General features: G+C 48.3%; 1 protein-coding gene across 1 annotated transcript in view; it reads left to right on the forward strand.

Annotated features, from left to right (window-relative positions):
* The window catches only part of LOC133750528 (tyrosine-protein kinase BAZ1B-like), a 42,442-nt gene that overhangs the window by 8,208 nt on the left and 17,005 nt on the right, over positions 1 to 17,229 (forward strand). The window contains exons 2-8 of the mRNA XM_062180103.1: positions 3 to 270; positions 6,508 to 6,646; positions 7,384 to 7,517; positions 11,951 to 12,053; positions 12,720 to 12,818; positions 14,298 to 14,475; positions 16,160 to 16,342. Coding sequence (XP_062036087.1) covers positions 3 to 270; positions 6,508 to 6,646; positions 7,384 to 7,517; positions 11,951 to 12,053; positions 12,720 to 12,818; positions 14,298 to 14,475; positions 16,160 to 16,342 — 1,104 coding nt within the window. The remainder of the gene's footprint in view (positions 1 to 2; positions 271 to 6,507; positions 6,647 to 7,383; positions 7,518 to 11,950; positions 12,054 to 12,719; positions 12,819 to 14,297; positions 14,476 to 16,159; positions 16,343 to 17,229) is intronic.

The raw sequence follows: 17,229 nt of genomic DNA on the forward strand, positions 1-17,229 counted from the left end.
AGCTGTGGAAGGAGCGGCTTGCCGTGCTGAAGGAGGAGAATGACAAGAAGAGAGCAGAGAAGCAGAAGCGGAAAGAAATGGAAGCCAGAAATAAAGAAAATGGAAAGGAGGAGAACGGGTTAGGCAAAACTGACAGGAAGAAAGAGATCGTGAAGCTAGAGCCCCAAGTAGATACGGAAGCCGAAGACATGATTAGTGCCGTGAAGAGCAGAAGGCTGCTTGCCATGCAAGCTAAGAAGGAAAGGGAAATCCAGGAAAGAGAAATGAAAGGTAACTTGTCGTGTGGGGGCCGGGCAGGCGTTGTCAAAGGTGTGGTGGCAGGGTCTCTGTGTGTCATAACTCTCCACTTCCGGGTGGTAACCCAGCACCAGCAGATGTGTCTCCTCTTAGTGGGAGTGTTCAGCCCGGCACTCTGCAGCTAATGATGTGTTCATGTGCTGGTGGCATCCTTCTGGGTTCAGGGGAGGACCAAGTCCACAGGTGGGCATAGTGGAAGCAACACCATGAGCTGCTGGGCCTTGGCTGTAGGCCTTGGCAAGCTACTTACCCACGCCTCACTTGGTGCTTGGTAACAGTTGTGGCACCTGAATGGCAGGTTATTTGAAGCCCCAAGCACAGTCACCGCTTCAGATAGTTGCCTCCCTTACTAATATTTAAGAGGCGTAAAAATTTTGAGCTTTCATAACCTCATCAAATCCAAACATTTATAAAAACAGCATTATTGGCCGGCGCCGTGGCTTAACAGGCTAATCCTCCGCCTTGCGGCGCCGGCACACCGGGTTCTAGTCCCGGTCAGGGCGCCGGATTCTGTCCCGGTTGCCCCTCTTCCAGGCCAGCTCTCTGCTATGGCCCGGGAAGGCAGTGGAGGATGGCCCAAGTGCTTGGGCCCTGCACCCGCATGGGAGACCAGGAGAAGCACCTGGCTCCTGGCTTCGGATCAGCACGATGCGCCGGCCGCAGCGGCCATTGGAGGGTGAACCAATGGCAAAAAGGAAGACCTTTCTCTCTGTCTCTCTCTCTCTCACTGTCCACTCTGCCTGTCCAAAAAAAAAAAAAAAAAAACAGCATTATTGGCCGGCGCCGCAGCTCAACAGGCTAATCCTCCGCCTTGCGGCGCTGGCACCCCGGATTCTAGTCCCGGTTGGGGTGCCAGATTCTGTCCTGGTTGCCCCTCTTCCAGGCCAGCTTTCTGCTATGGCCCGGGAGTGCAGTGGAGGATGGCCCAAGTACTTGGGCCCTGCACCCGCATGGGAGACCAGGAGAAGCACCTGGCTCCTGGCTTCGGGTCAGTGTGGTGTGCTGGCTGCAGTGCGCTGGCCGCGGCGGCCACTGGAGGGTGAACCAACGGCAAAGGAAGACCTTTCTCTCTGTCTCTCTCTCTATCCATTCTGCCTGTCAAAAAACAAAAAACAAAAAAACCCCAGCATTATTAAGAAATAATTTACATACCATAACATTCATTCATCTATTGTGTATTAATTCACTGTTTCTTAATAAATTCACAGATATGTAAAACCATTACTGTAGTCAATTTTATGTCTTTTTTTTTTACCTAAAAAGAACAACCCGTGTCCTTTGGGTGTCATCATCCACCCATCCTCCCCAAGCCGGGAGCCACCACTCATCTGCTTTCTGTCTCTGTACTGCCTGTTCTAGACTTCTCCTATGCATGGACTCGTATAATAAATGTTATTTTTTGTGACTGGCTTCTTTCACATAGCCGGTTTCCAAGGTTTGTTCACGTTGTAGCATGTAAAACATGTCACATTAAGGAAGCCAGTTTAGAAAGACCATCTCTGCCTAGTTCTAAAACATTTTCATCACCCCGGAAGCCCCGTCTGCTCTCTGTCTCTGTGGACTTATGTGTTCTGGCTGTCTCTTTGAGTGGAATCACAGGGTACATGGCTTGTGTGTCTGGCGTCTTTGACCTCGTCATGCTACGGGCTGCGTCAGTACTTTGACCTCGTCATGCTACGGGCTGCGTCAGTACTCGGCTGCTTTCTGGGGCTGAGTGGTAGCCCATTGTTGGGCTGCATTGCATCTTATTTATTCATCCAATGAAGAACGTTTAGGTTATTTCCACCTTTTGGCTTTTACGGATAATGCTGCTATGAACATTCATGTACAAGTTTGGTGTGGGGGTATATATTTTCGTTTCTCTTGGGTAAATACCTAGGAATGGAATTGGTCATGTGGTCATTTCAGGAGCTGACAGGCTAGGCTGTTCACAAGAGTGGCTGTATAGTCGTATATCCCTACCAGCAATGCGGAAATGTTCTGACTGCTCCATCCTTACCAGCACTTGATACTGTCTGACTTTCGAGTTCTTACCATCCTAGTGGGTGTGAATTAATATCTCATTGTGCTTTTGATTTGTAGTTACTTGGTGACTACTAATGGCAAGCATTGTTTCATGTGCTAGTGGTCATTTATTTGGAGAAATGTTAATTCTGATCTTTTGCCTGTTATTTGTTTATATTTTTAGTTTTTATTTTATTTATTTGAAAGGTAAAGAAACTTCCTGTCCACTTATTTACTTCCCAAATGCTTTTTTTTTTCCTTTTAAAGATTTATTTATTTATTTGAATGGCAGATTTACAGATAGAGGAAGGGAGAGATAGAACTTTCATCTACTGGTTCACTCTCCAAATGGCCACAATGGCTGGGTCTGGGCCAGGCCAAAGCCAGGAGCCAGGAGCTCCATCCAGGTGTCCCTCAGGGGTGCAGGGGCCCAAGCACTTGGGCCATCTTCTGCTGGTTTCCTAGACTTGTTAGCCTAGGAGCAGCCAGGACTGGAACTGGCACCCACGTAGAAGGCCAGCACTGCCAGAGGAGGCTTAACCTTATACGCCATGTGCCAGTCCTGATGCTGTCCTTTGAAGAACCAAGTCTTACATTTTGGTGGGGTCTAAGTTATGTTTGTTTGTTTGTTTAAGATTTATTTTATTTATTTGAAAAACAGAGTCTTAGAGGTAGAGACAGAGAGAGATCTTCCATCCGCTTATTCACTCTCTAAATGGCTAAGCCAGTCCGAAGCCAGGATCCAGGAACCTCCTCTGGGTCTCCCACGTAGGTACAGGGCCCAAAGACTTGGGGGCAGTTCTCCACTGCTTTCCCAGGTGCATTAGCAGGGAGCTGGATCGGAAGCCAGGACTCAGCTGGCCCCCATATGGGATGTGAGTGACGCCTGCAGGCCAGGGCTTTAACCCACTGTGCCACAGCACCAGCCCCTGTTCATTTTCTTTTGTTCATAGATTTGATGTCATAGCTAAGAATCTATTTCCAAATGCAGAATCATGAAGATTTGTGCTGTTTTCTTCTCTTTTTTTAATTTTTAAAATTTTTTTATTTTTTAATTTTTAAAAAGATTTATTTATTTGAGAGAGTTACACAGAAGAGACACAGAGGCAGAGAGATATGGAGAGGCAGAGAGAGAGAGAGGTCTTTCAATTGCTGGTTCACTCCCCAATTGACTGCAACAGCCAGAGAGAGCTGTGCCGATCCAGAGCCAGGAGCCTCCTCTGTGTCTTCCCACATGGGTGCAGGGCCCAAGGACTTGGGCCATCTTCTACTGCTTTCCCAGGCCACAGCAGAGAGCTAGATTGGAAGTGGAGCATCCGGGACTCGAATTGGCGCCCATATGGGATGCCGGCACTGCAGGCAGCAGCTTTACCAGCTACACTACAGCACCGGCCCCTAAGTTCTCTTCTAAAAAGTTTGATAATTTTAGCTATTTCTTTTAGGTCTCTGATTATTTTTGAGTTAATTTTTAATCTATAGTATAGTGGTATAAGTTAAGGGTTCAGCTTTGCTCTTTTATGTGGCTGCCCTTCTGTCCCAGCATCATCTGTTAAAAACTCTATCCTGGCCAGCACCACGGCTCACTAGGCTAATCCTCCGCCTGCAGCGCCGGCACCCCGGGTTCTAGTCCCAGTTGGGGTGCCAGTTCTGTCCCGGTTGCTCCTCTTCCAGTCCAGCTCTCTGCTGTGGCCCGGGAGGGCAGTGGAGGATGGCACAGGTGCTTGGGCCCTGCACCCCATGGGAGACCAGGAGGAAGCACCTGGCTCCTGGCTTCGGATCGGCGCAGCTCCGGCCATAGCGGCCATTTGGGGGGGAGTGAACCAATGGAAGGAAGACCTTTCTCTCTGTCTCTCTCTCACTGTCAAACTCTGCCTGTCAAGGAAAAAAAAACTTTATCTTTTCCTTCATGGAATGGTTTTGCTGCCTGAGTCAAAAATTACTTGACTATTAGGCACTTCAGTTCATTTGTGGACTGTGAATTTTAGTGTGTTCTCTATGTCTGTATGCTCTAGTAACTAGAAATAGAGACGTGTTCCTTTTTCAGCTTTCCCTTTGTCAAGATTATTTTGGTTATTCTGGGTCTCCTTCAGTTCTATGAGGTTTTTTTTTTTTTTAAGTTTTATTTATTTGAAAGGCAGAGAGACAGAGCTTGTACCTATTTGCTAGTTCACTCCTCAAATGGCCGGACCTGGGATCTCAGAGTGGGTGGCAGAACCAACTATACGAGCCATTACCGCTGCATCCAAGGGTTTGCAGTCTCGGGAATCGAGTCTGGTATTGAACTGGTACTCCAGTGTGAGAGGCGGACGCTGGGCTAAATTTTGCAATTAAAAAAAAAAAAAGATTTATTTATTTCTTTATTTTAGAGACACAGAGAGAGGTCTTCCATCTGCTGGTTCATTCCCCAGATGGCCACAATGGCCGGAGCCAGGCTCATCTGAAGCCAGGAGCTTCTTCTGGGTCTCCCACGAGAGTGCAGGGACCCAAAGACTTGGGCCGTCTTCTACTGCTTTCCAGGCACACTAACAGGGATCTGGATCGAAAGTGGAGTGGCTGGGACTTGAAGCAGTGCCCATATGGGTTACTGGTGCCGCAGGCAGAGGTTCAACCTACTACACCATGGCGCCGGCCCCAGGAGAATGAGTTTTTCTTTGATTGAGAAGTGGCCGTTACTCTGAGTCTCTTTGTATCATTTACCTTCATTCTTGACAACCATTCAATATCATTAGCACACTTTATTAAAGGTGAGATTAATATAATACTAAAATAGTATTTTTTTTTTAATTTTTGAAAGTAACATCTTTAGACAGATGGCACTGTCTAGATCCTCACTAATATTGAAGTTGTTATCTTCAGTAGAGGATTAAGGGTTAAAAATCCTGGCATTGTTGGGGCCGGCGCCGTGGCTCACTTGGTTAATCCTCCACCTGCAGCGCCGGCATCCTGTATGGGCGCCAGGTTCTAATCCCAGCTGCTCCTCTTCCAGTCCAGTTCTCTGCTATGGCCAGGGAGGGCAGTGGAGGATGGCCCAGGTCCTTGGGCCCTGCATCCGCGTGGAGGACCAGGAGGAAGCACCTGGCTCCTGGCTTCAGATTGGTGTAGCTCCGGCCGTAGCGGCCATTTGAGGGGTGAACCAACAGAAGGAAGACCTTTCTCTCTGTCTCGCTTTCTCTCTCTAACTCTTATCTGTCCAAAACAAAAAAACACCTGGCATTGTAAACCAGTACTCTCTGCAGTATTGGAGTCTGACAGTTGCAGAGACAGTTTGAAGGCAAGATTACAGGCTTTTGTTCAGGGAAGTGAAATAAACCCATGCCGTGATTGATGAAAGCGTTTTCCTATTAGCAGTAGTAATTTGCTGAACAGTGTAGAAAAGTGATATTCCGTGTACAGTAAGTGTGATCCACAGGTGCCCCTTGCCCGTGTTTTCTCAGTTCTTTTTTCTTGTCATCAAAGCTATTGAGCTGAGTAGCTGTCTGATTCCTCAGGACTGAAATATGGTTCATTTTTGAAATAACTATTTTATTCATCATGGTCTTTTGGAGGATCCTGTGATTATATCTGTCTAAAAGTGTTCCGTTTTACCGACTGTTAGGAAATTTCACCAGGGTTGTTTAAAATGTCTTAACCAGAAGTTAAGTTTTGGAAAGAAAGGATTTTGCATTGAGTTGACAGATGCGACCTCACCCAGACAGAAGGAGCATAGCAGGGCCAGAGAAACTGCTGTCTTGTGGGTCACGTCTTAGAGCAGAGTTAGGAGGATATTATGATTCGATGGGTATCTCCTTTCTCCCTGGCACTTTTCACTGTATGTCTTTTTTTTTTTTTTTTTTTTTTGGGCAGAGTGGACAGAGAGAGACAGAGAGAAAGGTCTTTTCTGTTGGTTCACCCCCAATAGCTGCTGCGGCCGGCGTACCGCGCTGATCCGGGGCCAGGAGCCAGGTGCTTCTCCTGGTCTCCCATGGGGTGCAGGGCCCAAGCACTTGGGCCATCCTCCACTGCCTTCCCGGGCCACAGCAGAGAGCTGGCCTGGAAGAGGGGCAACCGGGACAGAATCCAGCGCCCTGACTGGGACTAGAACCCGGTGTGCCGGCGCTGCAGGCGGAGGATTAGCCTAGTGAGCTGCGGCGCCAGCCTCAGTATATTTCTTAATTTGTGAGAGTGGCATTATTAGGAAAAAAGTAAGTCTTCTTTTGTCTTCAACAGTCAAACTAGAGCGGGAGGCTGAAGAAGAACGGATACGGAAGCACAAAGCAGCTGCCGAAAAGGCGTTCCAGGAAGGCATCGCCAAGGCGAAGCTCGTCATGCGCAGAACTCCTATTGGCACCGATCGAAACCATAACAGGTCAGTGACTAAGACAGCTGCTGTCTTACGTTATTAGTCATGAAACTGTGTCGTGTTCCTGCTGAGTTTCCCAGATCTGTTTGGAGACAGAAGTGCTTATCACACATTTATTGAATATTAACTGCTGAATGTTAGGGTAGCAAAATTACCCTTTGAAGATACCACAGGTCTGAAGCTTACGTTATAGGGGCAGACGCTGTGTCCGCGTTGGAGTGGCTGGGTTCAAGTCTTGTCTCTGTTCCAGATCCCAGCTTCTTGCCAATTCTTGCTCTGGGTTAGTAGGTGATGGCTCCTGTCATTGGGTACCTGCCACCCATGTGGGAGACCTGGGTTGACTGCCCAGCTTGTGGCTTTGGCCTGGTCCAGGTCCGGCCATTATATGTATTTGTTAAATGAACCAGTAGATGGGAGATACCTGTCTGTCTGCCTTTCAGATAAAACGCATAAAATAAGAGAAATGTCGACCAAATAGAGGTCTTTAATATTGTTGATTATTTTAAAGGGATACATTACATGGAACATAAAGACAGAGAAACACTAGATGTTATAAAAATTACAGACGTATATGAGTCTCAGACTGCAGAAAATGGAGTATCCTTCGCTTTCCCCTGTGGTTGGTGTCTGTTGAGTTTTGAGCAGAGAGAATGTTCCTGCCCGTGGTTGTGACTGGTGCGTGAGGCTCTGTGACACGCGCAGTCGGCCCGCAGCCCTGACTAACGCGTGGTTGTGGTTTGTAGATACTGGCTCTTCTCGGACGAAGTTCCAGGACTGTTCATCGAGAAGGGCTGGGTACATGACAGCATTGACTACCGATTCAGCCACCTCCGCAAGAAGCACTCGGACCCTCCCGACGAGGATTCCTGCCCCCGCAGTAAGTTGTCCACTCCAGGTGCTCCCTGATTCATACGGCGGCGTCCTAACCCACCGCGAGGCAAAAGCGAGTCAGGAGCACCTGCCCCGCGTCCGCTCCACAGCCCAGCACACTGCTGAGTGTCGACTGTCTCCCCTCACGCTTGCTGCGCTGCCGGGGAGCTGCGGCTCTGACGCCGCTGCCTGGCTGCGTGAAATTGGCCAGGGAAAAGCCTCAGCTTGAAAGTACGGTTCCTAGCGAGTGTGCCGCTTGGCCACCATCACAGAGTGGGCGGGTGGTGCAGTGGAAGCAGTGTGAGTGGGGGTGCCTGTGGTTACTTCACTCCGCTCACGTAGTCAGTGTGAAGGGCTGCCTTTCTCTCACCTTTCCCACTGGCAGAATTCTTTTAAAATTTATGTATTTATTTGAAAGAGTCGCAGAAAGGCAGAGAGAAATCTTCATCTGCTGGTGTATCTCCAAATGACTGTGACGGCTGGAGTGGACCAGGCTGAAGCCAAGAGCCCCAGCTTGAATCTGGGCCTCATTTGGGCCATAGCAGGGACCCAAGTACTCAAGCCGTCAGTTGTTGCCTCCTAGGGTTCGCATTAGCAGGAAGCTGGATTGGAAGCGGAGCAGTCAGGACTTAATATGGGATGGATGCATCCCCCGTACAACAGCTCCCCCGCAAAATTTCTTTATTGCCTTAGCCCGATGTATGGAGTGAGATGAGCAGACATGAGACGCTGGAGAACTAGAGAGGAAGATTAATGTTTGGTTGTTAGCTTTGTTCCAGGCATGGTTTTGAGAGAAAAGAACTTTCGTGTCGGGGTCTTTGGACTTAGATTTTATAGAAGTACTTTCCAAATTTTGTCTCTTGGAAGTTTTTTAGTAGATGTTTCAAGGGGGACAGGAAGGCAGGTTCAGACGTTCCTTCTCTCCACTTTATTTTTTTAAACATTATGTATTTGAGAGGAAGAGGGAGACAGACAGCTCCCATCCAGTGGTCCACTCTCCAAATGCTCACAACAGCTGGGCTGGGCTAGGTTGCATCTGGGGGCTGGGAACTTCCATCTGGGACCCTCAAGTGTGTGGCGGGGACCCAGGAGCCTGAGCCATCACCTGGTGCCTCCCGGGTGCACGTGAGCAGGCAGCTGGAGCCGGGGTGGAGGCACCTGGATACAAGGCAGGCTGTTCAGAGCCACGGCCGTCCTGCCTGCTGCACCTGCTGCTGACTGGCCCCTCCACTTCAGACATTAATGTCTTCAGTACTTGTCCAGCATCTCCCTGTTGAACCACTGGATTGACAATCAGTGAATTTCCTGCCAACTCTTTGATCATTATTTCTTTGAGAAGTCTCCTTTTTTTTTTTTTTTTTGACAAGCAGAATGGATAGAGAGAGAGACAGAGAGAAAGGTCTTCCTTTTGCCGTTGGTTCACCCTCCAATGGCCACTGTGGCCGGCGCATCTCGCTGATCCGAAGCCAGGAGCCAGGTGCTTCTCCTGGTCTCCCATGCGGGTGCAGGGCCCAAGGACTTGGGCCATCCTCCACTGCCTTCCCGGGCCATAGCAGAGAGCTGGCCTGGAAGAGGGGCAACCGGGATAGAATCCGGTGCCCCAACCGGGACTAGAACCCGGTGTGCCGGCGCCGCAAGGCGGAGGATTAGCCTGTTAAGCCATGGCACCGGCCGAGAAGTCTCCTTTTTAAAATTTCTTTTTAAGGTTTTTTTACTTATTTATTTATTTAAAAGGGAGAGTGACAGAGGGAGAGAGAAACAGAGATCCATTTGGGCTCCAGTAGCCAGTGCTGGGCCAGGCTATAGCCAGGAGCCAGGAACTCTACCCTGGTTTCCCTAAGGTGCAGGGGCCTGGGCACACCTGGTTGTTTCCTGCTGCTTTCCCAGGTCCATTAGCAGGGAGTTGGGTTGGAAGCAGAGCAGTGGGAATTGAACCAGTGCTCCGATGTGTGACGCAGGGGCTTGCCAGCCGCAGTGTAACCTGCTGCACCGCAGTGCTGACCCCTCCTTCTGTTTTTTAAGTGTTTCTTCATTTTAGAGAAATTCCTAACCCAAATTTTAAACTCACAAAATTGTTAAATAAGGAAACTTATTTTTTTATGTAGTCAAAACCCGTTTTTCATGTTGAATTACATAAAAGCATAGACTGTCACCTTGTAGAAAAATCTAGTACGGGTAGACTTTATAAATTCCCAGGTGAGGACAGTTTGAGAGCAGTCACTGTGGAGTCAGGATCTTCAGACTTGGGAAAGATTCCAGCTGGGGGAGGGCCTCGTATTTTTACTATGTTTACTATGTTTCAAATGCGTAGTGGTATTCCTTGGAAATCAGCTCTACCCAGGTTGAACCTTCTGAGAGAAAACTGTGCTTCCACATTACCGGCTTTGAGAGCAGTCTGGTGGGTGTTGGTGTTTCATGTTTTTTATTTCCAGAATGGCAGTATCTCTTCAAAATTAGACACCTTCTCCAGCCAAATGAGGTTTTGTGTTAGTACTGCAGGGAAGCCACTGCAGGTTAAGGGGGAGCAGTGGGGGCAAAGAGAGAAGCTCGTGTAGTATTAGGACAGACTTCAAATGTTTGCCAACCCTGAAATGGGCCCTGATGAATTGGCTTACGATCTAGCTGTATTGGGGCCAGCGTTGTGGCACAGGTGTGTAGTGGATAAAGCTGCTGCCTGTGATGCCAATGTCCCATATGAGCGCTTGTTTGTGTCCTAGCTGCTCCATTTCCGACCCAGCTCCCTACTAATGGCCTGGCCAAAGCTGTGAAAGGTGACCCAAGTGTTTGGGCCCCTGCCACTAACGTGGGTTACCTGGATAAAGCTGCCCATCTGGGGAATAAACATGGAGGTGGAAGATCTCTATACTGTCGCTTTCTCTTTCTCTCTCTCTCTCTCATTTCAAATAAATTAATGAATGTTAAAAACAAACAAAAAAAAAAAAAAAACGGGGCCTGGTGCTATAGCTAAAGAGCTGTAAAGTTCAAAATTTCAAGAGTACCACCACTCAGAATGGAGAAGCATGGGGCAGGCACTGTGGCGTAGCAGGTAAAGTTGCTGCCTGCAGTGCCAGCATCCCAATGGGTGCTGGTTTGAGACCTGGCTGCTCCACTTCTGATCCAGGTCTCTGCTATGGCCTGGGAAAGCAGTGGAAGATGGCCCAAGTCTTTGGGCCCCTGCACCCACGTGGGAGACCCAGAAGAAGCTCCTGGCTCCTGGCTTCGGATCGGCACAACTCCGGCCGTTGCGGCCCTCTGGGGAGTGAACTAGCGGATGGAAGACCTCTGTCTCTCTCTGTCTCTCCTCTCTGTGTAACTGTGACTTTCAAGTAAAATAAATAAATAAATCTTAAAAAAAAACCAAACCCACATAGCTATATTAAGGTCGTGGGTTACAGAACAGTTCATGCGTGGCGTTTGCTGCCTCCAGTGGTGAGTGGTATCAGTTAGATGGTGTGGCTGTGTCTCCTCTGCTGTCGTGCAGATGACGCCTTTCCTCTTAATGCCACGGAAAAGCAATAAAAGCAATACAGGTTTTATTTGCTTTGATATAAAGTTAGTCATCCTTTCCATTCTTTTTTTTTTTTTTTTTTTCCTAAGATTTATTTATTTGAAAAGCAGAGTTACAGAGAGAAAGAGGTTCTTCCATCCGCTGGTTCACTCCCCCAAATGGCCGCAACGGCCAGGGCTAGGCCGATCCAAAGCTAGGAGCTTTCTCCAGGTCTCCCACACGGGGCGCAGGGGCCCAAGGACTTTGGGCCATCCTGCGCTGCTTTCCCAGGCCATAGCAGAGACCTGGATCAGAAGTGGAGCAGCCGGGACTTGAACCGGCGCCCATGTGGGATGCCGGCACTATAGGCGGTGGCTTTACCTGCTGTGCCACAGCACCTGCCCCATGCTTCTCCATTCTAAGTGGTGGCACTCTTGAAATTTTGAACTTTACAGCTCTTTAGCTATACTTGTACAGAGCAAATACCAGATACTATTGGATTTCCAGTGCGGGTATGCCCTGGTAAACCTAAGCAGAAAATACCTGGGCAGACATGCATTTAATATGCCCAAAGTGCTGAACATCCTAGTTTATAACACTGGAGAGCACTGACTGTTTACCCCTGGCTGGCTGTGAGCTGCAGCTCACTCCACGGCTGCCCCCACTGCACAAGTGCTAGCCCAGGAAGAGTTCAGAATATTGAATGTGTATTGCTTTCACACCGTGCAAAGTCAGAAAACCTGAAGTGGAACCGTCTTCAGCCAGAGACCATCTACATCCCAGATAACATGCTGTGTATAAGTTATTGAAGAGAATTTGCCGTTGTACACATGGCTATATTTAGTAGACAGTATCTCTTATTTGTTGTTGACTTCAGCATTGGGTGTTGCTTAGGTTTGAAACTAAGAATTGAGTATTTATTTTATTAAATCTAATGTATAAATTTTTCTTAGATAAGAAAGCAAACTTAGGCAAAAATGCCAACTTGAATTCCCATGGACCAGCAATAGAAATTGCTGTGGAGACCACCGTACCCAAACAAGGACAGAACCTATGGTAACGTGAGCATTCATCTGGTTGCTCTTCTTCCTTTTAAGCATTGACAACATATTTACAAAATAAGTAAGTGGTAAGAAGGTACTTGTTCGCTCTAAGGTTTGGAATTTGATTTTGCCCTCTGTAATATAACTTTGTGCAGTAGGTAAGGTTTACGCTCTTGAACGTGAGGATAGAGGCACTCAGCTTTCCCCGTAATCAAACCCAGTCAACTCAAATTCATTCATCACTTATGGCTCATGGCTCGATGCAATGTACAGATTGAGTTTAGAGCACATTTATAAGTTAACCATATGTGCGTGAGAGTTGGGGTGGCGCGGGTGGCCACTTGTCATTCTTGAGGCGGGGGTGAGATTTCACGAGGGCCTCTTTTGGTCTGTGGCTGTGTTAGCTGCCGTGGCCGTTGGGTTTGGATGCAAGCTTACATTTTGAAAATACAGGAATAAGTGTTCATATCAACTTTCTATAAAATGTGTCGTCTTTTAAATTTTAGTAGAAAACTTTTGCCCCAATATCTTAGTGTAAAATTAACATTTAGCCTCTTGGAAACATTAAATTATTCAGGCAAGTTTGGAATTCTGCTCTCCACTCTAGACCAGTCCTAGATGTCCTGCTTGGTGCCCGGCGTGGATGTCTGCCCGAGCTGACCATGTCTGTCGTCTGCAGGTTTCTGTGTGATAGTCAGAAGGAGCTGGATGAGCTGCTAAACTGCCTTCACCCTCAGGGAATCCGAGAAAGTCAGCTGAAGGAGAGGCTGGAGAAGAGGTGAGGCTCCTGTGCTCACGGCTCCCTTCCTTCTCCTCTCCTCCCGAGGTCTCAGGGCGCTCGTTTCCGGGCTATTGAAATAAAATGTCATGCGTTTATGTTTTTCTTTTCTTTTTAAGATTTATTTATTTATTTGAAAGAGTCTCAGAGAGAGAGAGGTCTTCCATTCCTTGGTTCACTCCCCAAATGGCTGCCATGGCTGGAGCTGGGCTGGTCTGAAGCCAGGAGTTTCCAGGTCTCCCGAGTGACAACTACCCCAGCACTGGGGCCGCTCTCCACTGCTTTCCCAGGAGCATTAGCAAGGCAGCTGGGTCAGAAGTGGAGCAGCCGGGGGTTGAACCAGTGGGTTGCCGGTGTCACAGGCGGTGGCTCTACCTGCGACACCACAAGTCACACCTGTGAAGCAGGCGTAACAGAGGGGAGCAGGAGCGATGCGTGCGTGGCCAGGCTGTGAGCATCATTGCAGTCAGGCAGCCTTGCCGACGCAGTGCTGTGGTCAGTGGGTGTCCTGAAGTGGTCTCAGTGTTCACAGCAAGCCAGCACCCTCAGTTTAATACGGGGTGCGGGCTAGTGCTGTGCCATGGAAGGTCAAGTCTCCCCAGCACCGGCACGGCTCTGGCTCCAGTTGTGGCTGCTCCACTTCAGTCCAGCTCCCTGCTGATGCACCTGGGAAAGCAGGGCAAGATGGTCCAAGTGCGTGGGCCCCTGCATCCACGTGGGAGACCCAGAAGAAGCTCCTGGCTTTGGCCTGGCCTAGCTCTGGCCATTGGGGCCACTTGGAAAGTGAACCCATGGGTGGAGGATCTCTCTTTCTGTCTCTCCTCTGTATTTCTGACTTTCAAATAAATGAATAAAATCATATTAAAAAAAAGATCATGGGGTAGGTTTATCCAAACCCTGGGATGGTTTTCAGCCTGAGAAGGGAACGGGCTGTATTGATCCATGTTACAAAGGGGTGACCTTGAAAACACAGTGGAAGAAGCCAGGCACAAGCACTGCTCTGTGATTGCAGGCATTTGAAACATTCAGAATAGGCGAAAGCTTGGAAACAAAGTAGGTGAGTGGGTTAGTGGTGGCCAGGGCCTGGGACGGGGGAGGCATTGGGAGTGCCAGCTGTTAGGGGTAAAGAGTCCTCCCTGTTTGGGGTCATGGAAATGTTTTGGAATTGGACAGTCGTGATGGTTTTACAACATAAAAACACCTGAAGTGTATGCTTTAAAATAGTGAGTTTTACGTTATGTGAATTCATTGCAGCTTTCAAAAAACTCTGATGTATAAAGTAGCATCAGCTCCATCTAGACCGGTTTGTGCCATTTCTGTTTAACCTCGTTTCTATCAAAGCCAGGTTTTGGCTAAGGGCACTATTGACTCCATACTTTCATGGTTGAATTTGGGTTTGATTGACGAGAGCTGGGAGATAAGTTTAGAACATGCAAGAGTAACTTTGCCCCCACCCTTCCCCCGCCCCAACGCTTGTAGGTACCAGGACATCATTCACTCCATTCACCTGGCTCGGAAACCAAATCTGGGGCTGAAATCCTGTGATGGCAACCAGGAGCTCTTAAACTTCCTCAGGAGCGACCTCATTGAAGTCGCAACAAGGTTACAAAAAGGAGGGCTTGGCTACGTGGAGGAGACATCAGAGTTTGAAGCCCGGGTAAGACCAGGAGCTGTCGCTCACAAAACTCCATTTGGAGTGGGGTGGGCTTGTTTCCTGATACTGTTCCTAACCTCCAAGGTGACCCTGGAGGGCATGTTTGGGTGGTTTGTTTGAAAGGTATAGATAGGACCAAAAGTCTTCAAGTACATTTTTTGGGGTGGGAGGTGGTATCATCTTTTGTTGGTCTCTAGGAAACCTAATAGTTGGCTCAGAATCTGTTCAAAATGCGCTCTTCTGTTAAGCTGGATGGAGAACTGGTTGGTTAACACTGGGTGCCTGTGCTGAGGAGCACGCACCATGTTTGTGTGTCCTGCTTCTCAGCCCTCAGCCCGCCAGCACAGGAGAGCGCGGCTTACGGTGGGCGTTACTCCATGTCAGGGCTGGTTCCCATCCTGCCATTCACTGCCTAGAAGGGCCCTGAAGTAGTGTGGGTCCATGCCACCTGACACGACGGATGAGCCCTCAGGGCCCACACTGGGGAATACTACCCATCAGTCACCACTGTGAAGTCTTTACTGCCTTAAAGTCATAAAGCCTGTATCATCCCACACATGCCAACGTTGTGTCTCTTCAAGTTATCATCAGCCCTCTATGGGTTCTGTATCCATGAACTAAACCATCTGCAGATCAAAAATATTTGGGGGGGAAATTTACTCTGTGCTGAACATGGACATTTTTCAGGGGGTCATTATTCCCTACACAGTTCAGTATAACAACTATCTAAACAGCCCTTATGTGGCCGCTGTGTGTTAGACGTCACCTCGAGACGGTTTGAAGAGGAGAGGGGATGTGCTAGGTTTTCTGCAGAACCTGTGCCATTGATAGAAGGATTTGAGCCTCCACAGATCTTGGTGTCAGGAGGCTTCTGCAGCCAGTGTCCTTGTGGGTGCCGAGAGACCACGTCCTGCATTACGTGTGTGTGACTTACGAGCGGCCCGTGTCCCCGTGAGCCCTGACTTATAAATACCTCCCACCTCTTCTGCATAATTGTCTTTGTGACGAGAGCTAGCAAATTACGTACATATCCACTGCATGGAATTGTTTTTCTTTTTGGTGATATTTCTTGGTACGTTTTCTAGAAAAAAAGGATTTAAGCATATTTATGGTTCTTGATGATTTTTGAAGAGTCACGCCAAAGGATTTTGCCAGCTTTAAATGCTACACATTGACTTTTTTATGTAGCAAATGTTTTGTAAGTTACCTGATTCTAGTTGACAACTGAGCTGTCCTAATTTTTCCCTTGCTATAGAATGAAATTTTTTAATTCGTCCGTCTTTTGTGAAGGACACTGTAGTGTACGATCCTCAGCAGCCTGATTCAGATGAAGGGCGTGCAAGGCCTGTTGCCGGACGGCGCCAGAAGTCCAGGGACACCTGGGTCTCCTCAGCTTGTCTTTGCATTAAGATGGTCCCTGCACGTTGTAGGCATTCGGTGTTTACTGCATGAAAGCTCTCTCCTAAAGCTGAAGAAATTTCAGAAAATTTTGGATCCCTTCCCTGGGGACATGGAGCTAGTCGACTGCTTTCAAATCCATAGCCATCCAGTGAGCTGAGAGCACGGTTGGATGAGTGGCGCGGCCCTGGTGGTGCGGGAGTCTCAGTTGGTCTGATCCAGCTGGGGATGGACCGCTTCATCTTTCTCTCGGCCTTTTCTCACCTGGCTTTAACATCGTTCCGTGCAGGTCGTTTCCTTAGAGAAGCTGAAGGACTTCGGTGAGTGTGTCATTGCCCTTCAGGCCAGCGTCATAAAGAAATTTCTCCAGGGCTTCATGGCTCCCAAGCAAAAGAGAAGAAAATTGCAAAGTGAAGATTCAGCAAAAGCCGAGGAAGTGGACGAAGAGAAGAAAATGGCAGAGGAAGCAAAGGTACTCAGCGATTGAAGTGACAGTTTATGATGCTGTGCGAGAGTGTCCTTTGGTTTTAAAAATAGCCTTAACTCTGCCTTTTAGCTACCATCAGTATGGTGCCCGGAGCTAACTTTGCATTTTTTTCTTAATAATTTTCTGCTAAATTAATAATTTTCAAATTAGTCTGTGGATAATAGAGTGGTTGTGCAGTCCCCCCACCCCACCCCCTTTCTTTAAGCACAATTTGACCATCTCTTTTAAAAGATGGTGGTGGCTTTAAAAATATTTTAAAAATTGTGGTAAAACATATCTAATGTAACGTTGACTGTTTTTACATGTACAGTTCTGCAGCTGTCAGCACATCCATCTCCTGAGCCTTTTTATTTTTCCAAACTGATCCTGTCCCCATTAACCAGTAACTCCCTGCTTCCCCTGCCCCAGCCCTCGGCAGCCACCAAACTGTCCTTTTTCTGTCTATGGATTTGACTACTCTAGGTGTCTCCTATCCATGGAATCATGCAGTGTGTCCTTTTGTGCCTGGTTTACTGCACTTAGCAAGTCTTCAGGGTTTATGTGGAAGCACACACCAGAGCTGCTTTCTAAGGCTGATTAATATTCCATTGTATGTTAAAACCTGATCTACTCACACAGCGCTTTAGATACCACGTATGTGGGGTTTGTGCACCGAGCAGTTCTCCAGTTCTCCGCCAGCGCCACTGAGTCCCACAAGTGAATCCCCACGCTCTGTGCGTGGGCCTGCGTCAGCCTGCAGGGTTAAGGGGCTTCTCCCAGCCGGCGCCGCAGCTCACTAGGCTAATCCTCTACCTTGCGGCGCCGGCACACCGGGTTCTAGTCCCAGTCGGGGCACCGATCCTGTCCCAGTTGCTCCTCTTCCAGGCCAGCTC

The sequence above is a fragment of the Lepus europaeus genome, chromosome 21 (genome assembly GCF_033115175.1).
Source record: "Lepus europaeus isolate LE1 chromosome 21, mLepTim1.pri, whole genome shotgun sequence".
NCBI lineage: Eukaryota > Metazoa > Chordata > Mammalia > Lagomorpha > Leporidae > Lepus > Lepus europaeus.